Source organism: Vipera berus, assembly GCF_964194415.1.
Source record: "Vipera berus genome assembly, chromosome: 2".
NCBI lineage: Eukaryota > Metazoa > Chordata > Lepidosauria > Squamata > Viperidae > Vipera > Vipera berus.
This window is the reverse complement of record NC_138203.1, coordinates 162905730-162931244: the sequence shown is the minus strand read 5'-3', so window position 1 is coordinate 162931244 and position 25515 is coordinate 162905730. Positions and strand designations below refer to the sequence as shown.

The 25515-nt window shown below is 37.5% G+C and overlaps 1 protein-coding gene across 1 annotated transcript in view; it reads left to right on the top strand.

The window, feature by feature from the left end:
• The first annotated feature begins 340 nt into the window (after positions 1-340).
• RPTOR (regulatory associated protein of MTOR complex 1) overlaps positions 341-25515 on the top strand; it is a 437560-nt gene continuing 412385 nt past the window's right edge. The window contains exon 1 of the mRNA XM_081318296.1: positions 341-1836. Coding sequence (XP_081174422.1) covers positions 1675-1836 — 162 coding nt within the window. The 5' untranslated portion in view covers positions 341-1674. The remainder of the gene's footprint in view (positions 1837-25515) is intronic.

Sequence of the window (25515 nt, the reverse complement as noted above, 5' to 3'; positions counted from 1 at the left end):
AAATACAGTATTGAACTATTTTTTTCTCATATAAGGAACTTTCCCTCTTTTTTTTAAAAGAAAACGTGGAGTAGGTTTCAAACACCAGAAGTTCTTCACCTGGCCAGGTTTCCGGATGACCACGATCACTACTCCACCACTCAAGGAGAGAGGGAAAAGGTAAGGCGTCCCGCACCGGGAGCTGAAAGTTATGGCGACTGTTCCAGCAGGTTGCTAGGCAACCTGTTCACGCTCGGCCCTTCTTACCCTCCCGCTTTTGAATCAGCCCGTACGGAACGCGTTTCCTTCGATTTGAGCCATCTGAAGGCCCGTCGCTGCGATGCATTCTGGTCCTCGGCAATATGGCTGCCTCCTTGGTGTGCTGCTGAGGAGAATTCGGCTCTCCGGAACGGTTTCCTTCAGCTTCTCCAACCCCCGCTACTTGGGGAACTTCTCCGCGAAGAGGAACCAGCCAGCTCTCCGAGTCGGGGAACATAATGGGTCGAATTGGGCGCCCACCGTTGCAGCCGCGCAAAAAGCAGGCGCCTCCGCGGGGGTAGGACGATTTATTCCCTTCTGGCTGCACGCTGTCGGAAACGGGCCCAGGAGGGAGAGAGTCCATCTCATCGCTTGGTCCAGAGCGATCTCCAAGGGGTGATCTTGGCGGCCAGCTGCTTTCTAAGAGCAGATAACAGTCAAGCCTGGAACAGAGAGGTGCCTACGGCCAAATCGTTCCTTCCTTTCCGAACTCCTCTTTATCCTGTTTGCTAGTTTTGCCTTAAACGGGAGATCAAAGTGCAAGCCTCTCCTTTTGTAGCTGTATCGTGAAGAGAATCCTGCGCTCAGATTCTTCACGTCCGAATCCAGATCGACTCACTGAAGTTCACAGTATAGTCTAACGTCCCGTCAAAAATAAGAAAAGAGAACTCAACGAGAGTGTACGTTAAACAGCACTGCCACAGTTGCTTGAGAAGTGATTATTTTGTCTGACTCTCCAACTGGGATATAGCACTGATTTCTCAACTTCGGCTTTTCCTGCAATTTCTCTACACTACAGTATGTAGCACAAGGCATATCAGCTTTATTCTGAGCTAGAGAGACAAGTGTGGTATCACTGCAGCGTTTCTACTTTAGCTGTGATCGAAGTGCTCTGCTACATAGCTACATAGAAAGCCATGTTTTCTATCTAAAATACTTTTTAGACCGATCATATCAAACTTTGTTTCAAGTGCGCATTGTCTGATAGTCTTCTCCTAAATTAAATCATTGTATTGTGGGCAGGAACTTTTTCAATAAAAAGAGTTATCTGGTCACCCTATATCTCTTGAATATTGAGATAATATCCTGTTTCTGAAGAAGGATAAAAAAAATATCCATGTACACATCTGTGATCATTATTTCATCTAGATAACAATAGATCATTGACTACCAGATAGTTTTCCTTTGTATAGTGATTATATTACTCCCTGAGATTGTCCGTTCTGCACAGGAATTTCCCAGCTGCTGTACAGGGAACATTATTATACAGTTTAACAATAACACTCATGCATCTATTTCGAAAAAGCATCTTCTCATAAAACATAAACCTAAACAACAACTAACGTAGTGTCTTGTTATCCAGTTACTTCTCTTAAAACATTTCCTTGGAGTGGTGATTTTTTCCTCTACTGGTTACTTTGATCCCTACTCTTCTTGATGGAGTCTGATATGCTGCAGTCACCCCTCCTGGGTCTTGGGGAGGAAGATGAGTCAGACATGACGGACTGGAATTTGCCTTTGGCCTTTATGAAGAAGAGGCACTGTGAGAAAATTGAGGGCTCCAAATCACTGGCTCAGAGTTGGCGGATGAAAGACCGGGTAATGATCTCTAGCAGAAACTTTTTATTTGGAAACAAGGGATTCTCTTACTGTAATTAATTTGGGGGTATACGCCTTGTCCTTAGTGAAGCCAGAAAGTTTTTCTAACTCTGGGATTTCTTTAATCTTGAAAATGTGTTAAATTGTTACAGTGCATGCTAATAAATCATGAATGCAGTTAAGATAGATTTAAAGTTTGTACTTTCTTTTAAATAATAAATATATTTAATAATATGATAATTTACTGTTTGGGAAATTATCTGGATAGAGAGTAATGAATTAATGTCAAGCAGTTTGTATTTCTGATAAACCTTGTTGCTTGATTTTGTTAGCCGTACATTGAACACCATATTTATTATATGTTTAATCAAAACCGGACTCAATTGGAAGGCCTGTAGATTTTAACAGCTTTAGAATCTTAGGAGACCTTGGATAAAATACATTGCTTTTGGAAGTGATATCACACTTACAGTCTGCATGTTAGCTCTTATGGCATATTTATTTTATTTTTATTTTTTATTTATTTAAGAAAATTTATATGGCCGCTAAATTCTCAGTGATTCCAGGTGGCTTACCGAGATAAAAATTTCATGTAAAAACAATAAAAAGCAATATCCCCCACCCTTCTGGCAATAACAGTCAGTCAGATAAACCCCTTGATGGGCTCCATCCCACTCTGGGTTTCCCAGCCCTGTTGTCAAAACCAGGCCTTCAAAAGATTGTCAAAGTGAGGGCCAATCTTATTTCTGTGGAGATGATGTTCCACAGGGAGGCAGCTATCACAGAGAAGCCTCTTCTTGGTCCCACTAGATGTACCTCCTTAGGAGAGTGGATTCGTAGCGTTCTTTGCCTCCCCACTCTGTTTAGGTCGGGTAGATATGACTGGGAGAAGACGGTCCTTAAATAACATATGTGAAAAATTAATTTGTTGTATTTGAATTCTTTAGGCATTTGGAAGTTACCAGCTAACCAGTCAAAACATCCAACAGTAGTTTAAAAAGTGATCCAATGAGATAAAAAAGTTTTATCAGTGATGTAACTTTGGGTTTTTATGTTTTTGTTTGGAATGTTGTGAAAATTAACTGGCTGACTAGGATTACAGTCTCATAAATATACACTTGCACACTTGTTTTTTTGCTGGGTCCTATGTTTTCTGTTTAATCACAGAGAGCAAATGGTAATGCTGAGAAGAAAATATTTTGTCTGTTCAAATATAATCTAGTCCTTCACTACGGTGCCAGATTGTAGTTGATTAGGCTATTGTGCAAGTGCCTAAGAGACCCTCTTTTTTGGTGCAGTAATTCTATGAAAGTGGGCTATTATTGCAATAACAGAAGGTGAATTATAACTAATTTGTATAGCAAAATCTGCCAAATACAATAGCAAGGGAGCTGGCAGCAGTTTTGTAGTGCTCAGGAGAAATCAAAGTAGCAAACGGAATTTGGCTCTATGATCCAGGGGCATTACCTAGCTCTAATTGTTGCTTATTTGATTTTATATGCTATTTCTCAGATGTTTTATTGCCATGCAGCTTACCAGGTGATATTTATTTTTAAATTTGTCTGTGTTATGCTAAACTTAATTTTAGCAAGATGTGAATGAATTTACAGTAGTTCCATTTTGTGCTTCCATGTACTTCATTCTGCTCGCGCCTCACAGTGAAGAGTAGGGGATAGAGAGTGTATATTTATCTTTTCATTAACCACAGCTTTTTGTATAATCTGAACTAGTGTACTTCAATAAGTTTCAAATAAGTTTTCAATCTATATTCAGGATGAGCTACAATTCCAATTGTGGACAACATAGCCAGCAGTGCTTGTTCAGAACCAAAGGTGAAAGTTTCTCAGTTCTTTGTGGCTATATAGAAAGATGCAGAGAATCCACATATTCAGGAAGAGGCTTGGTTTATACACCTTTTAATAAATATCCAAATAGTATCAGTGTCATGACCTACAATCCTCTGGATATTTTATTTAAGCATTTCATTCTACCAAGTGCGGTTTACTTTTGGGAAAATATCTTTGGGATCAGATGAGATAACTGGTATAACTGTCTTTGACTCTTTCCTGCAGTCACCTTTTCAACAACTATGTAGCAACAATGTTACATGGCAGCCTGCAAATCTCCCCTCCTCTTCTTGAGCTGGCTGGTGTTCCTTCCAGCTATCCAGTGGAGCATAGAAATGGCAACTAAACATCACCCCACCTCTTTGTCTTTTCTTGCTATGTTTGCTTTTTGAAGTAAGAAAAAAGACACACAACGGGATGGGCCTTTGTGTGAGGCAGGCATTATAACACCTTAATCTCAAAAGGGGAGGGGAAACCAGGATGAGATGGGAATGTCTCTCAATGGGCAGCTGTTCATCCTGCAATATCACTGATTCTCTTTTGTACTAGAACTGTGGTGGCGAACCTATGGCACACATACCACAGGTGGCATGCAGAGCCCTCTCTGTGGGCATGCGCGCCATCACCCCAGTCCTAGGCCTTCAGTCCCTTCCATGAACAGCCTGCATCAATACCTGCACAAGGTAAGGTTGCCGCGCCTGCCCCTGCCTCCCCTTGCATTTTTTTTACTAACCTGCCTTTCAGCTGCATTCTGTTTCTCCTTTCGCTTCTCAGCCTTCACCATGTGTTTGTGGGACTATCGGGGGAAAAAAAAGAAGTTCCATCAGACTTTCTAACTTCTTGCGAGATCTCAAGAAGTTAGAAAGTCTGATGGAACTTTTTTTTTTACCCATAGTCCCACAAACATGCAGTGAAGGCTGAGAAATGAACGGGAAAACGGAATGCAGCTGAAAGGCAGGTTAGTAAAAAAAACTTGGGGGAGGAGAGGGCATCTGGGTGGGGGCAGGCGCAGCAACCTTACCCTGCATGCAGGCCAGCCCCTGCAGCCCCGGGGTGGCTGTGCTGGCCGACGGTGGGCAGGGTGTTGAGGTGGGGACCGGCAGACTGTCCAAAGCAGCAGGTGGAGCACCAGAGGCTTGGGGAGGAAGGGCACTGAAGTGGGCGGTCAGGCCATTGGCAAGAGCAATGCGTCTGAGCAGAAAGTGGCCTCGGAACAAGTGGGGCAGGTAAGGAAAGAAATCCTCACTCCCCCCCAAAATTGCCTTTCTTTCCTTACCTGGCTTCCAGTCCCATGCCGTTTCTCCTTTGCAATCCGCCACCATTTGCAAGGAAACAAAGGAAGGTATTTTTTGGGGGGAAAAGGTCAAAATCAATTCCAACTTCTCATGAAAGATCGCGAAGTTGGAATTGATTGACCTTTCCCCCCCCAAAAAAAACCCTTCCTTTGTTTCCTTGCATGCAGCAATGGATTGTGAAGGAGAAACAGCACGGGGCTGGAAGCCAGGTAAGGAAAGAAAGGCAATTTCTGGGGGGAGCGAGGATTTCTTTCCTTACCTGCCCCACTTGTTCCAAGGCCGCTTTCTCGTCAGGCGCATTGCTCTTGCCAATGGCCCAACCGTCCACTTCAGCGCCCTCCCTCCCCGAGACTCCAGTGCTCCACCTGTTGCTTTGGTGTCTCTGTAGGCAGAGCTGCGAAGTTCTCTGACAGAGAAAAAAACTTCACAGCTCTGCCTACAGAGCCACCAAAGGTGTAGCTGAATGGGCAGGTGAGGGGGAAACCTGCCCCACTTGTTCCACAGCCGCTTTCGGCCGAGCCGCATTGCAGTAGCATTGGGTGCAATACGCGAGGTGGCAAATAGCTGCGGCATGCCGAAACTGGCCATTTGCCGCCTCCTGCCCAGTGTCACTGCCATGAGGCTGTGGAACAAGCCAGGCGGGTTTCTTATCTCTGCCCGTCTTGTTCTGCAGCCTCATGGCAGCCGCATTGGGTGCGTCGTGCGAGGCGGCAAACAGCCACGTTGTGCTGAAACCGAGGGGCCAGCAGGCTGTGGCTACTGATGAACACGGTCCCCATGCACTCGCTGTGTGCGGGGGCTGATGGTATCAGGCAGCAGCCGCCCCGGCCCCTGCCTCACCTCACCTTGACTTGTGTCAATGGCACCCCTGCCCCCTGATTCACCTTGCCTCACCCTGCAGGATGAGCCTCCTGCCCACCGTCCCACATGCCAGAGACTCCGTGGATCTTCCCCAACCCTGCCTGGCCCCCACAGGCGTCCCTCCCCATGAGCAACATCAAGGTGGCCACGCCCACTCCAGCCACGCCCATCCAGTCTGCCGTGACCACCTCAGCCATGTCCACCCAATGGGCCATGCCCATCCGGCACCTGACGATACATAAGTGGGTTTTGGGTTGCAGCTTGGGCACTCAGTCTCTAAAAGGTTCGCCATTACTGGACTAGAAGCTGAACTGATTAATTTCTGAAGTTGATTATCTGAGCACAAGAAACCACATGGCATGCAGGGACATTATAGATGAAATTCTTTCTTAAAATTTTGGTAATACAGAAAGCCCTTGAATTTACAACCATTCATTTAGTGTGTGTTCAATCTTACAACACTGAAAAAAATTACTTATGATCAGTTTTCACACTTATGACAGTTGCAGCATCCCTATGATCATGTGATCAAAATTCAGTTGCTTGGCAATTTGGTGTGTATTTGTAAGAGTGACACTGTCCTAGTGTCATGTGATCACCATTTGTAACCTTCCCAGCTGATTTCTGACAAACAAAGTCCATGGGGCGTATCTAGTTTCACTTAACAATAGCAGTGTTTCACTGAACAACTGGGCAGAAAGGTCATAAAATTGAACAAAACTCACTTAACAATGAGCTTGTTTAGCAGTGGAAATTTTGGGCTCAATTGTGGTCGTATATCGTGGATTACCTGTAAATAATTTTAATAACAAGAAAATTGAAGCTATTTGAATAGAAGATTTTTCAATGTCTTACTGGTTGTGAGAAAATCTACATTTAAAGGAACTCGGTAATAAATCTGACTAATATTGTAATATATTTACTACCAGAATTCTGTAATGTCATAAAGGGTTTATTCTTCCCAGCATGCTCCGTGGCATTTGTAGGCTATCAAAATGAAACTCCTTTGATGTATTATTTATTCAAAGTTTTTTTTATAGACATAGGAATTGTGCTTTGAATGTAGAATGAAATCTCAGCTCTGCTAGTTCATTAAAACTAGAGTCCTGAATGTGTTGGATTTTAACTTACAAATGGCTGTTGAAATAAGAATTGAGCCACATTTACTCTGATTTCTAAAGCATATGGGAAACAAAAATCTGTTTGCAATGTTTTTATTTTAACAGCTTTTTATTCTTGTTGCTTCATTAGCCACTGAAGGTTAACCAGGTAAATGAGATATTTTGATAAACAAAATAACCAGCCAAGAATTAAAATTTCTCCTTAAGCAGATACAAGTAGTCCTGCATTTAGTGACATTCAAAGTTATAACAGCCCTGAAAACATGATTTATGACCATTTTTCACACTTGCGAACATTGAAGCATCCCCATGGTCACATGATTAAAACTCAGATACTTTGCAACTGGTTCATATTTATGACGGTTGTAGTGTCCTGGGGTCATGTGATCAGCTTTTGTGACCTCTTGACAGGCAAAGTCAGTGGGGAAGCGAGATTCACTTAACAACCAGGCTACTAACTTAACAAATGATTCACTTAACAACTGTGACAAGAAAAGTTGTAAAACTTCCTGACAGAACAACTAACCAGTGGAACAACCTGCCTCCAGAAGTGGTGAATGCTCCAACACTGGAAGTTTTTAAGAAGAGACTGGACAGCCATTTGCCTGAAATGGTATAGGGTTTCCTGCCTGAGCAAGGGGTTGGACTAGATGACCTCCAAGGTCCCTTCCAACTTATTATTATTATTAAATGGGGCAAAACACACTTAACAAATATTTCACTTAGCAACATAAATTTTGGGCTCAATTGTGGTCATAACTCGAGGGCTGCCTGTAATATACTTCCAATGGAAAGCAAAATTATAGAAATGACCATAAAGTAATAAAACCTTTATTTAAATAACACAGTTTCTGTATTAATGGATAGATTTATTGCCAACTTCAAAAAAAAATACAAGTAGAAATTTTTCATTCCCAAACATTATTGCTAGGTATTATTTATTTATTATTTATTAATGGGATTTATATCCCGCCCTATCTCCCGAAGGACTCAGGGCGGCTAACAACAATAACATATAATAAGTACAGAAATTAAGATAAAATTAAAATTAAAGTCATCTGTGCAATAAATTAAAATTAAAAATTAAAAATAAATTAAAAATTGTAAACATAATTAAAATGCCTGTCAGTCCAGGTCAGCCAGGTGGAAAAGGAGTGTTTTGAGGCCGTGGCGAAAGGACTGGAGATCTTGGGCCATTATGATCAGTGCTTCTAATTTGGTTTTAGTGGTTGGGGAGGAAGATGCAGATTTTGCTATATTTTGTAGTAGGATTGTGTATATTTAAGTTTGAGTGAATGGGGGAAGTTTGCTTTAAAGCAGTACTAAGGGAAAAATTGAATTACTTTTCCACTTCACTGCATTCACATTTGAAGGGATTGAGTGCAGGGTCATCCTCTTTTCATCGGTCCTTGTCCCTTCTCCATTACCCCAACTAATTCTGTGGGGGAAATCATGCAGTGATAAAAACAGGAACTTGGATGTACTGTATATGAAAAAAAAAACCCTGTGAATAAATTGTCAGTGCATTCATTTCTTCTTATAAAGAAAGTTGAAGCTTTTAAAGGGTATCTTAGTTTAGACACCAAGGGTAGGGTTAATACAAGGTTAAATAACATGGAAAAATAGTTTAACTATAAGGTTTGATATAAGGTTTATAGGCACCAATCTGCTAGAAAGCGCCTTAGTGTATTTACAGTTATTAAGAAAAAATCATTTACTTTAATCGTGAAAGCGTCTTAAGTAAAACAGGACTCAGGAAAGTATGGGAAGCATTACTCAAATTATGGACCTCCCTATTGAGGAACGTTTGGATGGCCTCTGCTCTGTTTTGTTTAGAATGGCATCTGAAGATATGTTTTTTTTTTCACCTGGGAGGTGAAAGGTTATGTTAACTGCTGAATGCAGTATATCGGCGCTTCTTCAGTTTGTTCCCCTCCGAGAATGTTTCTTTATTCCTTTCTTTACATAGTTTACTCATGTTTAACTGCATTCATGCTTCTGAATGTCAGTTTTTAATGACATTTTGTAATCGCAGTGCTATTATTTAATTCATCATTTTTCTTAAAACTCTCTTCCGCTGGACAAATGGCACACCTTGATGTGCATAAACTCTCAGGCATTTTATTTTTGCTCTTTTGGAGGGGGGGAGGGGCAGAGCTCCTTTATCCCTACTGAAGCTTTGCTATCCCATATAACAAGCGTGCTCTGTCATTTAGATAGGTTATCTTGGAAACTTGAATTTCTTGTATCTTACCAATGATATTTTTCCTTAATGTTATATTTTTGTATTATCCTGTATCTTGACTGTATCCCTGAACATGTAAAAAGATTGATGCAATTAGGTCATACTCCATAGGCTTACAGAAAGCCTTTCCCAGGAGTAGTGATTGTAGTGGTTATTGGACCGCTTAGGGGTCTTATTAAAACCTGGAAAAGAGGATGACTGAAAATATTACCAGCTAGGAACACCTGCATATTCTTCCATTGTCAGAAAAATAGGTAGCCAGCTTCTTTGTCCATCAGAAGGCTTGTAACAAGAGGAACAAAAAAAATCACTAAAGTCAAAGTATCTATTTGCCAAGATTTCTGTAAGCCTTTGTGGGAAAAAAAATCTTGCTTTTGGATCAGCTGTTAAGAGCTTGACAATCTCAGCAATTCCTCAATTTCCTTTACAAGGGAAGCTACCTTGTTGCTTGTTCGTGACTGACTCCATGGCAATTTGGGAGCACAGCTGAATGCTGAAAGGCAACCCATATTTTATTTCAGTATCAAAGATGCACAGATGAGTTAATGGACTGTAGCTGTTACCCAAATGATGCAGCTATTTGAGCAAGCTCAGCAATCAAATGTATTTGCCATGGGTGTGCTTCCTGCCATTTCTTCTCCTCTAATCATGTTACTTCACTCTGTGGGCTCATTACCTGACTACTGTGACATATCCCCAAACAAGTGCAAGACTTTCATCCCTCAGCTATATATACTCTTGCTTAAGAGCACGTTTTCCACAGATTGTGCTCAGGTGTGATTTATCCTTGCAGTCTTGAGAAATGGAGCTGCCAAAATGGCAATTGCTATTACGGACAGTAATGATTCTCTAATGGACAACTCTTGTCAATTTCATACAGAAACTAAAAACTGTCTTTGATTATTCTGCCAGAAGAGATAATGTCCAGGTTGTTCAGCCCAGATATGACAGCCATATCTCATAGAAAGAAAAATGTAGCAAGATCAATCAAAAAATTATGAGGGCAGGGGTGGGATAACATTTTATTTTAAAAAGTGCAAGGAAAAAGGGTTGGCAGAATTCTGACTTGAAGAGTACAAGAGGTGACAATGAGAAACATTCTGGAAGTGCAGTGTAGATTATGCCAAGGTGGGGTTACATGAACCACTTCTTTTGCTCTTTGATGGGTTGGTGGGAAATGTCATCATCATCATTCTATCCATTGTCTATCCACTGCAGGATGAAGGCCTCTTCTGCATGTTTTAAGCTTTCTTTTGCCAATACTTGCTGATGTCGTCGATCCATCTTGTTTTAGGTCTCTTTTATGGACGCTTTTTATCGTGGGATCCATTCGATGACTGCCTTGGTCCACCTGCCATCACTTCTTCTTGTTATGTGACCAGCTTATTTCCATTTCATTTCTTTTACTCTCTTGATGATATAGTATACTTTCATTTATTCTCTAATCCATGTGCAAGTCTTTCTATCTTGTCTTATGATGCCAAGCATGTATCTTTCCATGGCTCTCTGTGCCACGCGTAGCTTTTGTATTGATTATGAGGTTAGTGTCCATGTTTCTCGGGCATATGTTAAAACAGGTAGCACACACTGATAGAAAACTTTTCAGGTTCTTGAAAATTATGCTTAGCTAGCCAAATGCCTGACAACCACATTTAACACGCTGTTCATCCTTTATTGTATCACCTTCCATTGAGATCTGTTGGCCGAGATATATATAAGTGGTCTATTATATCTAGTTATTTTCCATATATATATATATAAAAATCTTTCTTTGGTGAATTTGTTAAACATAACCTGGCTCTTTTTCAGGTTTGTTTTTAAACCAAAATGAGAAATGTAGCATGTGAAGAAGAAACTTATTGTATGTTTGTTGATATAAATTATATAATAAAGCAAATAGACTCAAATTTTGGAAAGTTTGTATGAATCTGGAGGTGAATATATTAATAGCAATATATGATAAAAATAAAATGTTTGAGAACAAATAGAAATCTTAAGTAAATAGTTCAGTGCTGCTTAAGAACTAAGACAATGGTGTATGATGTTCCCTTGTTTCTTTAATATATTTATGGATAAATGTATAAGGAATGCCTGTCATTATGTTAGCATTATGTTGGTTGATGGAAGAAATCAGTCTGAACCTTTGTATGCAGGTGATGTGTTGTTGGCAGAATCTGAATTATTTGCAATGAATATTAGTTTGTATGATGCATAGAGAAGTATGGATCTGAAAATTAAGCTGTCAAAAGACAAGGCAGCTGTATTTGATGGGGAAAAATAGAATGAATGTTTGCAAGTTATATATACAGTAGTGGCCAAAATTGTGAAAGCCTTTTGGGAAAAGTGTATTTTTGAGGTTTGATGGCTAATAACACCACTTTTTGGGGAGTAGTACCATAAAATTATATATCAATGGAAAGATAATTTAATCAAGAATGTAATGCAACAAAGTTTGTTCAATTATCTGTACTGTATTTATAGCCAAATAACCAGAAAAAGGAAGCACAACTTGCTTAGGTTGATATCAGGTACCTTTCCTTCATCTGATTGTAGCCAATGAGCATGAGTGTTTAGAGAGCCAATCAGGTGTCATCTTGTTTTGGCAATGAGCCAATCAGATCACAGTAGGATTGATGTCATGTATTGAAGCTGAGAGGAGGATATTTGTCAGTATGTTATGGGATCGCTATCAAGTTGGTTGGGTTTTTTTGTGTTCTTTCATTTAGTGAGCTTGTAAAACGTAATAAAATTAAAGTAATGGTACAAAGAGTTGACTGGTTGCCCAGAAAACGATGTAAAATAGTATTATTAAGTGAACAAGGCTACAGTTATAAAGAAATTAGAAGAAAAATGGGTGGAAAAGTTGGTTGGGTTTTTTTGTGTTCTTTCATTTAGTGAGCTTGTAAAACATAATAAAATTAAAGTAATGGTGCAAAGAATTGATTGGTTGCCCAGAAAGCAATGTAAAATAGTATTATTAAGTGAACAAGGCTACAGTTATAAAGAAATTAGAAGAAAAATGGGTGGAAACTTAACCAAAGGTGGCATTTCTACTGTACACTTTTCCAAAAAGGTTTCCACAATTTTGGCCACTACTGTAAGTGGTAAAAAACAGCAAGGAGATTCATTGGTGTACCTTGATAAAATGTTGATTAAGAATGAGAAAAATGGATAGAGACATTTTAAGACATGCAAATGCTGTTAGAATGGTAGTGGTGGATGGTTTGTGATCAGGTATAAAAAAGTGCTTTTGAAAAGAAGTGCAAATGGCTGTGTATAACAGCTTGCTTATTCCTACTTCATTAGATGTGAGAATTGAGTGTTTCAGGAGAAATTTAAATGTTGAATGCATTGGGGAGGAGGGGGTTATTTTTGAAATGTGTGTGATAGATCAAAGGTAAAGGGTCAAGAATGAATGGGTACTGCACTGAATTCAAAAGTGAGTGACTGCTGTGTAAGTAATACATTTGTGATGTTTCCCCATATAGGAAGAATAGACAAGGATCGAATGGCAAAACAAATACATGGAGGTAGAATGAATGCTTTGCGAAAAGAGGAAGACTTAGAAAGTGGGATTTTGATGAGTTCCTCAGAAAGACAGACAAGTTTAAAGAACAAATTGGTACATGGATAAGATGGAAACAAGGAGAAAGATACAAACTAATGGAGAGGCATAGTTGTATGGTATTAGTGTAAACTAGATTTAGTTAGACTTTAACTTCTGTTTTTTTCTCCTTTCTTTTCTTCTATTTACTCTTTTTCTGTACTTTATATAACATGGTTTACCCTGAAAGGGATGAGTGTGATTGATATACTGTATATCTATATACAAGGGACGCGGTGGCTCAGTGGCTTAGGACGCTGAGCTTGTCGATCAGAAGGTCGGCAGTTTGGCGGGTCGAATCTCGAGTGCCGTGTAGCAGAGTGAGCGCCTGTTACTCGTCCCAGCTTCTGCCAACCTAGCAGTTCGAAAGCACGTAAAAAATGCAAGTAGAAAAATAGGGACCACTACGGTGGGAAGGTAACAGCGTTCCGTGTGCCTTTGGCATCTAGTCATGCCGGCCACATGACCACGGAGACGTCCTCGGACAAGCGCTGGCTCTTCGGCTTTGAAACGGAGATGAGCACCGGCCCCTAGAGTCGGAAACGACTAGCACACATGTGCGGGGGAACCTTTACCTTATGGAATCAACATGGTTTTTGTACAGACTCTCTTATATTACTGCCTGCTGTTTTGTACATATATACATAGAAAGTACACAGTCACTATAGTTTTTGTGTTTACTGGGTTTATATCCTGTGTTTTTATCAGTCTAATAATCAGGGAAGCTTACAATGATAAAAATATATAAAAGTTAAATAAAGTGGTAATTATTACAATTAAAATTCTGATAAAAATTCTGATAAAATAAATGGAGAATTAAAGGTTTTCAGAAGTTTGTTTTTTCTTCTAATCAATTGTGCCTGACAAGTCCCTGCACTTTTCTTAGCAAGATTTCTTGGAAGTGGTTTGCCCTTGTTACCTTCATGAAGGCTGAGAGAAGGTGATTGACACAAGGTCATCCAGCTGGCTTTCTGCCTAAGGCAGACTAGAACTCACACTCTCCCAGTTTCTAGCTTGATGCCTTAACCCCTACACCAAACTGGCTTTATATGTTTCCCTCAACTGCTAAACACTGGGAGATTCTGGGCACAACATACCTCCATAGGGAATACATTTCATAATTGGGACCTGTAGAAGACAAGCTTGTTTTCTAGATGAGCCTTTGAGAGAGGGGTATCTTCAAAAAGTCCTTTCCTATTGGGATTGTTAAAATCTTTTTCCGGGGGGACAGCTTAAATTTTCTAAAATTCAGAATATTTATGCATATATGATCTTAAATATTTATTGACAGTGAGATGAACTATGGTTAAATAAAATAATATTCAGGTGGGTGAATTGCAAAGGAGGGGTTTGCAAATGACAAACTGGTAGAATATCATTGATTTAGAATCATAGTTTCATTCTCTCTTCTTTTTTCTGCATTGCAATGTTTCTGGAGTTGTGATTATAGTTTTCCCAGTTTTCTTTTGCTTGGAATGTCAGATTTTCCAAGTCTCTAGTTATTTGCAATGAGGGATGGCAGTATACATGGTTGAGGAGCTCTAAAATATTTTTTAATATTTCCATGCTGTTTCAGATATGTTTGAATATGAATTTGTGTAAGGTAATAATACAAAATCTTTAATATAATTAATAATTTTCTTTGTCAGTGTTTCTCTTCTAGGAACATCTTTGTTGTTCAAGAATGTTTCTTTCAGGTATATAATTAAGGATAGTGAGTAAGGGGCAGACTTTGTTATATCTTTTGAGTTAATGAAGTGCAAGCAATCCTTGACTTAATGACTGCAATTGGGACTGGAACTTTGTCACTAAGTAATGCGGTTGTTAAGTGACTTATCATGTGATTGTACCCTTTTTTTGCTGTGGTTGTTAAGTGAGTCACACAGTAGTTAAGCAAATCACATGGTTATTGAGCGAATCTGTTTTCCCCCGTTGATTTTGCTTGTCAGAAGGTGGTTGGGGAGATCACAAATGGGGACTATGTGACACTGGAATGCTGTAACTGTTGTAAACACGTGCTGGTTGTGTCGTAAGCACATGCCAAGGAACCCGAATTGCAATCATGTGACCATGGAGAAGCTGTGAAGATCTTATGTGCAAGGACTGGTAGTAAGTCATTTTTTCAGTGCTGTAACTTTGAATGGTCACAAAGCAAAAGTTTGTAAGTTGAGACTACCTGTACAGCTCTCACGTGACATTATCCTTTTTGCGGAGCTGAGAATGAATAGCAGGAGGTAGAAACTCCAAAGTACTGGATGAATTGCATGTTATGATGCATTTTTCATATAGTCACTGGCAATTTCCCATCATCCTTCTTAAATTACTTTGTATTGTTTATGTTTCTGCATTCCCCATACATTACTGTGGACTCAAAGAAGCATCATTTTCGTATTTATTACTTAACTCTAAAGAAGATTAGTCACTGTGGAGGAGTAAAATTCATTAGTTTTTAAACTTGTGGGAAACATCTGAAATATTCATAACCCTCATGAATATTTTCAAAATAGTTCAGTTATTGTCTGAAGAACAGTCAGTTTATGGAAAAAAACAAATGGAAAATGTATATTCAAGTATGATTTGAATCTTCATTCTTGCTTCTAAATTAGTAGTACTGGTCCATAAAGTGTTTATTTACTAAATGATGAATCTATTCATTTTCCCATTTACTAGGAGAAGAACAATTAATTTTATTAGAAACTTGCTTTAGATCTATGCAAGTTTAATCTTGTTCAGCTTAAAATAAAGTTGAGCTGAATAATATCAGAGAAATTAGAATTTTGTTGCACTAGGTAATCTAAGGTGGAAATTAAAGGAAAGATAAATTCATTTCATATTCTGTTGAATGTAAACGATAAAAACAAAAGCAAGTATAACCAATAAGCTACAGTAGGAATCTAGCACATATTGTAATCATAGTCATGGTGAGAAGTGACCTTTCAGGATACATGCATTATAGACTGCCTGCAGGGACACATGATTTATTAATATTTCCCATACTTTTGTTCAAATCTGTGCTATTTTTAAAGTTCATCAGTGCTGAAATATTTTAACTTGCTTCTCTTAAATGAGACCTAAACTTCATACGAATTTTTTTTTTATTAGAAAACTTTGGGAAAAGACATGGGAAGAAAAAGACACCTACACAAACACCTTAACTTTGTAGACTTTTATTTGGGATGGACAAATATTATGTGATATGTTGGAATAACAACCAAAACTCTAAATTGGCTCATAAAAATTTAAAATCAGGATAATGCATAGGGTCACTTAGTAATCAATGGACTATCTCTTTTGATTTAAAAATTTTTTTTTTACTGCTGTAGGATTTGCTTGTTTGCTTTGTTTAAGGCTTAAACTTGCAAGATAAAGTTGAGATACATAAACATATCAAGTTAAAATGGCAGCAATTATACAAGATCTATCTGTACAATCCCAAGGTCCAAGAGGTTGGTAGTAATGAAGATTTTTGTAAAAATCTCTACATTTACTTTGGTATGTAAATTAATTGGGGAGTTTGGCTGGCTCAAAACTGGGCTTTAGCTTCTGCATGATCTTTCTTATTCTTTTTACAATTAAAATATTGATTTTACATTTTGTAACAGTCATTAAAAATCCATAGCCTGACTTTGTGATGCTGCAAAGTCATATTAGTAAAGATTGGTTTAGTAGAATTAAACCTTCAAGCTTCTTATGTTAGCTTAACACTTGACAGGCAGTAAAGCTATGTTGGGAGCATTACTATAACAATTATAGTCTAAATAATTAAAGTATAGTATTGGGCTTTATGAAATCCTAGGCCCAAAAGAAAATTTTGTTCAAAGCACACAATGAAATTTTAATTGATATTTTATTGCCTTTTAATTAATAAAAAAGCGCAAAACACCAGGATGAGATATACATTATCAAAGTGAAGGAAAAAAGGACACATTAAAAGTGCTTTAACAAAAAAGTGAAAGAAATATGACGAAGGAAAAAAAAGTCATAAAAATAAATAATTAGAGTTAGGATTCTATGTATATTTGTCTAATGCAAATATCCAAATGCATATATTTTGCTATTACATTAATACAATCACTGTTTAAACTCATTTTATTTTGTATAAATGAGTCCCTTATTTCATTATACTTGTTCATACATAGTCTATCTCTATAGGCAATCTGTTCATAACAGGCAAGGGCAGTCAGGTCTTCAGTCCATTGTGTAAATGGAGTTGAACATTCATCTTTCCAATGCTGCAGTATCAGACTTTTAACCATAGTAAGGGCATGGAGAATCCATTTATGCTGTCTGTTTGTCAGATTCCATGTTCCAGGTGTAAACATTGGTTCAAAATAATATTATTTTCTGAAAAAAATAACTTTTGTCACAAAATCATATTTACATAACTCCCCCCCCCCATTTGGTAAGTTTAGGACATTGTAGAAAGATATGTTTTAAAGAAGCACTATCCTTACTACATCTCCAACGAAATGCTGTTTTGATAGTCCTTTTCTATACAAATATAATGGAGTCCAACAAATTCTGAATTTATTTTTTGTTCTGTAGGTTGTAATTTGAGCTTCATTAACACTATTTGTTATAGAAATTAAGATACCATGCCACTGTCTAGACCAGGGGTAGGCAACCTCGGCTCTTTTATGACTCATGGACTTCAACTCTGGGAGTTGAAGTCCATGAGTCATAAAAGAGCCGAAGTTGCCTACCCCTGGTCTAGACAATATAGGAACTTCTAGTTCTTTATTCCACTCATTTCGTAACATCTGCATACCAAAGTGATTTTTATTAATTTGATATGCAAATAAATTAATTTGAGAAGCACACAATGAAAATTGATATCAGGACAAAAATAGAAACTCAATTTGTTTTACTTTTCAAGGGCTGATGCCATGTCTTTTTTTTATAAAGGATACAGAATTTAAATTGAATGAAATAAACAAAATTTTCATGAAATCACATTTATAAATCAACAGTATATAATTCTGCATTTCTTATTATATCATAGCTAGAGTTCATTTTTGTAGAAAAAACAAAGCAGTGTATTGGGGAGGCCATCTCCTGTTTCTCTGCAAACTTTCTAATATGAGATCATGTGACTATATTATACTTTTATGTCTATTTAGCATATGACACACACCAAAATTTTAGAGGCAATCCTCTGAGCCTCTTCCAAATGTGCTACTGAATTGTGTTGTTTAATCTGACATGCAGCGTAATTATATACCATGTCTTTTTATTCATTAAGTTACATTTAAATTTAAATCAGATCATGTTTTTGTTTTGTTCTGATCTTGTCCTTGTTCGGATTATGATCATCTCATACTACACAAAGTCTAAAAGTGGTTATTGTGTAAATAAATAATAAATGTTGGTTTTGTGCTTATATAACTTTGGCAAAATTTGAGGTGTTTTAAACTGCTATGTTTACAGATTTTAAGATCTATAATATTCCTAATTAAACCAGTTTTTATTAATTCAAGGCATTTTTATTAATTCAACACATCTGGAGGATATTTTAGGCCAATGAAAGCCAAATAGTTACCTTAAAACATCCAGACATATGGGTGATTTTTGACTTCACAGACTAGTCTTCATCAATTTTTCTTCCTTTACATGTGATAAACCACAGTTCCATCAACCTAATTTTATTGTGGGAATGTTAGCTTAAGAAAGTTGAGATAGCATTGAAAAGACCTAAAAGTTCACCTAGATCTTTTTCCTTCTACCACCGATCCTGTTCCACCCCATTCAGACAGGATCTGAATCATATACCTAATTTCACTTGGGTGAAATTAGTAACGTTGAAGTCTGCTGCAAATTGAGTGCTATTGATAAACTACCCCTTGTAGTTTATTTCTATTATTTGAAACCTATTGCCAGTTGGGAGTACTTCTGGAGAAACAAATAGATCTCTATTCAGAAGTCAAGACTATTGATTTTTCCAGCACTGCTGCATTTTCACTACAGACAGCTCTGTGCTACTTTTTGTGCTTGAACTGTGAGCTCTTGTTAAAAATCTTTATTTGGTGCCAAGTTGTCTGTTTTTGCATGCCTATAATAATATCTGCGAGAGACAGAATGGCATTCAAAAAGGGCTTATTATATTTTAACCTCTACAACGATAAACGTTTCGTGGATTGATTACAAATTAAAAAAATACAAAGTTTAGAATTTTCATTCTTCTAAGCTGAATTAGTTTCATGAAAAAGTGATGATAATAATAATAATAAGTCGGAAGGGACCTTGGAGGTCATCTAGTCCAACCCCCTGCTCAGGCAGGAAACCCTATACCATTTCAGACAAATGGCTGTCCAGTCTCTTCTTAAAAGCTTCCAGTGTTGGAGCATTCACCACTTCTGGCGGCAGGTTGTTCCACTGGTTAGTTGTTCTAACTGTCATAGTATAGACCAGGGGTGTCAAACTCAATTTCATTGAGGGCCGCATCAGCATTGCGGTTGCCCTCAGGGGGCCGGGTGGGTATGGTTGGGTGGGCGTGGCCTACTGGGTGGGCGTGGCTAGAGTGTGTATGGCCTACTCGGTAGGCGTGGCCAGCTCTACATCGTTCTCATCAAGGGTGCCTATGGGGGCCTGGGCAGGAGTGGGACAGATCTGAGGGTCTCTGGCACAAGGAGGGTCTCTGGGCCAGGGCCAAGGCAGCAGGGGCCGTTCCCTCATTGTTTCCAGGATGGCTTCGTGGGCCACATAAAACCACTTCGCGGGCCGGATCTGGCCCCCGGGCCTTGTGTTTGACATGTCTGGTATAGACTCTTAACAATTTTCTCAATTTCTTCTTACATTATTTGCTGCATCATTGCATAAAAGTCCAGAGGCCCTTCCACAGAATGTGCCCAATGAATATTTATTTATTTATTTTTATTTATTTGTTTTTATAAACCGCCCTTCTCCCGAGGGACTCGGGGCGGTGTACAGAATAAGGTAGGCATACAGAATGAACAATAGTGAAAACAAACAATAGTAAAATACAAGCTGGGACCCCAGATTAGAGCTATCAGGCCAGGCCAGACTGCTGGAACAGATAAGTTTTTAATTCGCGCCGGAAGGTGCGGAGGTCGGGGGCCATCCGGATTTCGGTTGGTAAGCTGTTCCAGAGGGCTGGCGCACCCACTGAGAATGCCCTCCCCCTGGGGGCCACCAGCCGACATTCCTTGAGCGGTGGCACCCTGAGGAGGCCCTCTCTGTGGGAGCGCACAGGACGGTGGGGTGCTGACATTGGCAGAAGGTGCTCCCGTAGGTAGTCCGGACCCATGCCATGTAGGGCTTTGTAAGTCATTGTTAGCACCTTGAACTTCACACGGAAGGCAACTGGAAGCCAGTGCAGTGCACGGAGGAGAGGTGTGATATGGGAGTATCGGGAGGCTCCCAAGAGTGTCCGTGCCGCTGCTTAGATAAAGGAAATATTGCTCCTAAGTGTTATCAATATTTAGTTCATTGTATTTGTATAAGTATATACATGTAATTTCTTACCAAGTCTATTTTGCTGGAAAATTGCTTAGAAGTCTGAAAGTAGAAACCTTCCTTCTCAGCTTGCTTTTACTCTATATTGTATTTGAACACACTGGAAAAAAGGGCCAGAAGGAGGGATGGATGAATGGATGGATAAAGAGAGTGGGTTTCGTTGATAAGAAAAATTATTTACAAGTGGAGTCAGTATGGAGTATTATGTTTGGAGAGGGAGAGAGCATAGGAGGAAAAAGTGCTATTTGTCTTCAAGAGCAATCAGCACACTATTGTTTATCCTTCCTGGTTTGATATTGTGGTATCTAGAAAAAAGCTTTTTTAAAAAAACACATAAGACTCAAGAATAGAAGATAAATATTGCCATGCATAGTCCCGGTAACAAATCAAGCAGTTGAAATGAAATATGAAAAATTGAAATGAGGTTGCAAAGAGGATGTAATAAGAGAACATTATTTGACGGCATTTTTTTCCGTAGAAAAAATACTTTATTCTATTTTAATAACGGAATTTCTCATGATATGCGGGTAGTGCTTTTTAATTCTAGGCTTTTAACTAGTAGTTTCTCAATATATTACTATTAATTGTAAGGTGCTAATATTTTCTGGTGTTTTTTAAAACCATTTCCTACTCATTTTAATTTAACAAGACTGTTTAATAATCTAGTCTAGTACAATATTCTAAACCAGAAGTAGTTAGCCAGGTAGCCTCCCTCCCTGCCTGTTTTCTATTTTCAAGACTTCCAAATAGACTTTTCCAAAAAAAAAGGACATACTGGTCATTTGTGGAACTTCAGGGTGACATGTTATGGAATTAGGACGAGTTCTTTGTGGACTGTTTTATGAACTTTGATATTTCATATTTTTAATAGTGCTTTCTGTGTCAAAATTTGGTGGAAAGGATGGGGGTGTGTGTTTCAGTCAGGATTCCTAAGTAGTTCTGTTTAAAGATTTGAAAAAGTAAGGATTTTACCATACTGTTCCTTGTTGTTGAACTGAATCTTGTTTGGAGAATGTTTTAGTTCTGCTGCTTAAAAGTGAATAGGATTCTCATTTTGTCAAAAGGGATAGACAAAGGTGCAGGCAATATCACTTGGCTGTATTTTTTAAAAAAGGTTATAGGAGTTATTTTGGTATGAGTGACGTTGCAAGTTCCTAATTAAGGTATATTATATGTTTTGTTAAGCTTCAAGGGAAGCACATATGAGAAAACTAGAAATGAGACATAGTGGTAGTTAATTTTTGAATGAAATTAATAACTAAACAGGGACCTGAATTCAGCATACTAGATCTATGCCTAGCATTTTAGCCACAGGTCACCGCAATATCACATTTAGGCAGTTTTCTCCTTTGACTGGATTAATTTTGAGAGATTCCTGTTATAAATCATTCTGTTTAAAGAATTTGAATTTGTTGCCAGACGAAAAGTATTTGCAATCTTTTACTAGCTTTTTATAGCTTTAAAGTTAATACCCATGTACACTGTCAACTTTCTGTTACATCAGATCCTGGTGATTGTAATAGCTACTTAAGTTACTCCATTGAGATAACAATATTCCCTTAGGGGAAAGGATCTTGACATTGTTGGGCATGTTTGGAATTGTGGAAGTCTGTTGTAGACAATCTCACAAAGCATGTCTGCAAGTTCTCTCTTCATGCTTTATTTAATATATTAGTGTACAACTTTGTGCCCACCATCTTTCAAATTACAATGTCAGTGTTAAAATAATGATATACTTTTCTTGGATAAAAAATATACAAATTATTTACAGGAAAAATAGAAACCCAGTCTCCACAGTCCCTTTCAAAATATCTAAAACTAAATATATGACACAGGGTAAACTTTCTCAACTAATATTAAAATGACAATATGATCCTCAAGAGTTACTTCTCTTATATTACACTGCATTCCTTGATGCTTGCAAAAGGCTCGAGATTAATCAGAACTGTTTTACTGGAACGCTTAGTAACAGTAATAATGTATTACCACTTCAGGAAGAAAGGAAAATACAGATGCAAGCCACATCCATTTTAATAAGGTGCTGTAGAATTTTAATCTGTGATGAGCACATCAGTTTAAATGAACAGCTGTTGGTATCTTAAAATTAATGGTTTTCATTTATACTTACCTCTCATCCAATTTTAATGCTGAAGTTTAGAGACAAAAGTGAAAATATTTGAAGTAGATGTATTCCTCACAATCCTTTCTTTAGACTATTCTCAGATCAAATTTATTTTCTCCATATTTTTTTAAAGAAATAGCCTGCTAAATTTGAATATGCCTATATGAATTTGTCCATTTTTTAAAGATCAAACTGGATGGTTTTGTGTCAGTCACTCTATTTCACTCTAACCTACCTCACCTAGGTGGGAAAAATTAGGAGCAGGGAACACAGTGGGCTCCTGAATGAAATACGGGGTCAATGCCTAAGTAAAGGTAGTCCTTGACTTATAACTGATCACTTAGGAACCGTCTGAAGTGATGACAGACCTCCCCAAAGGTACAGTATTTATTTGCAAACCGGTTCTGAAGTTCCGATGGCCATCCTCCCCTACGATCATGTAATCGTATTTTGGATGCTCAGCATGTATTTTGGATTACTCATCCATGTGTAATTCATCTGCCTTGAGGATAACATTTTTGTAAGCTTCCAGAAAGAGAGAATGTTGGCTATTGTTAAAGGTCCTGTGTTATCTCCAAAATGTTTATTTATTTATTTTTTTTGAGAAAATATTTATGGTTCCTGTTGGTCTGCTGAACAGGTTATGCAGTTTAACTCACACTTTGTAATTTCTAACACCAGGATCTTTGTTAAATGTAGTAAAATGTTCATGATTTCAGCAGTGCAGTTGCTGATCAGGCTAGAATGAGAAGCTTTCAGTGTTAATAATAATCAGAGTTAAAAGAAGTATATGAAATTTTCTATATTTCCTAAACTACTTTTTAAAAAGAACACACAGAGTTTTATACACTGTCGTTGAAGCAAGTATCTTGAAAAGAATTTTTCCTTTGGTGCCTTGCTGTAAAACAAGAAAATGGGAAGGTTTACTTTTATATACAGGCAAACTTTGGAGATACTGCAGGTTCATTTCCAGATAATAACTGTCACTGGAAATTTTCAAAAATAGACTGGACAACCCATTTGACTGGGATAATAATATAAGGCGTTCTGCCTTGAGCAGGAAGTTGAACTAGATGATCTCTGAGGTCCCTTCCGGCATTAGGATGCTATGTTCTTACAGTAAAGCCAATTTCACAATAAAGTGAGTTACATAATTATTTTTGGTTTCGTAGTGGATACAGTAGTTATGTTTACACTACACTTCAAGTAGTCTGTGAAGTGTATAATAGCATTTTATCTGAAAAAGCACGTCTTAATTAAAAATTTTATTCCTAAACTGCTAATCATCTGATTAATAATAATGAAGAAAAAACAAAATATTGCAAGAATTACCAAAATGTGTTAATGTGACCCAGAGCCATGAAGTGAGAAAATACTGTTGGCAAAAATGGTGCCAACAGACTTGCTTGATGCTGGACTGCCACAAACCTTCAATTTGTGTAAAAAAAAAGAAAAAGAAAAAGCAGTTTCTGTGAAGCACAATAAAAAGCAAAGCGCAATGAAAAGAGGTATACCAATATTAAAATGTCTTTGGGTTCTTAATTAATAGAAGTTAGTACCTGTAAGTAGCTTATGTGAGGCATAGTTGTTAGATTTTGCTGGTGTAATTGCATTATGTTCCTGTGGTATTAAATCATTGTGCCTCATTAGCATAAACAAATATTAGTCATAGCCCATCACACTTCCTTTAATAAGAACAAACCAAGTTATAATATACTTGAGTGTTAATTAAAAAGTGATTAAACTACAATGCTGCTTATATTCTCTCTGGCTTGAGCAGCATTGACTCCAGATACTCTGGAGCAGGAGAGAAACTGCTGTAACAGTTGTGGCAAAAAATGCTTTAGTTTGTTTGAACCCAGAATTCCACCAAAGATTTTTAGAATTAATTTGTTACTTGCCTTGGGTAAAAATTTAAATGTGTTTGTTAGTTAGTAAATTGCTTTCAGTATTGAATGGTAAATTAAGTGTTCTTAGCCATATTAAATTCTATATTAGAAGCAGCCCAAAATGCAACCGTTATTGTCTTTATAAACTGTTCTTAAGTGATTTCTGAAATTTAGCTATTATGGCTATGCTGTTGTACAGTGGCTTTCTGAGAGGACATCTCTTTGTCCACATGAAATGAATTGTCATTAATTGGTCATCCAAATATTAGAATGCATTGTACAGCTAGTCCTTGCTTAATGACTGTTTGAAATTATGACTGACTCCAAAAATGGTACTTACAAGCTGTCCTCAAAGGTACGATTACCACACACATCCTTGGTTGTATGAACGCATTTTGGGCACTTGGCACCCAGCTCTCATTTACAAGCAGTTGCAGTGTCCCGCAATCATTTGATTTCAATTTGCAACTTTTCCTGATAAAAAGAACAAAATATGCAGGATTAAATATGCAGGATTTGCTTAACAGCCATGTGGTTCATTTAACAATTTTTATGACCATGGTGACTTGCTGTATGACCATAATAAAAAGCTTTACTACCTATGCAAACAACCTGCTATACATATATGATCTAAGTTGACCCTATTTATGATTAAACATTAAGAAATGATTTCAATATGCTCCAGATATTACCACAGAAGCCTAAGAGATCCTGTATATAATTTACTCAGAAGGAAGTCCTTATGAATGCAATTGAGTTTTCTGTACATTATACTGTATATAAAACTGTTTTAATTGTTTTTGGGATTTTGTAAGCAGGCCAGAATCTAATGGCGTGGACAGCCATAACAAATTAATAAATATGATACAATGAAATTAATAACTTAGTTATGTTATTTGCCTTTGTTTTCACCCTTGATGGTAAAGGTTTTCAGAAATCATTTAATAGTTACTGTGACTATTATAAGAAAAATGAAATTCATATTTAATAATTCTATATTATTATATTATATTATATTATATTATATTATATTATATTATATTATATTATATTATATTATTATATTATATTATATTATATTATATTATATTATATTATATTATATTATATTATATTATTATATTATATTATATTATATTATTATATTATATTATATTATTATATTATATTAATTATATTATATTATATTATATTATATTATATTATATTATATTATATTATA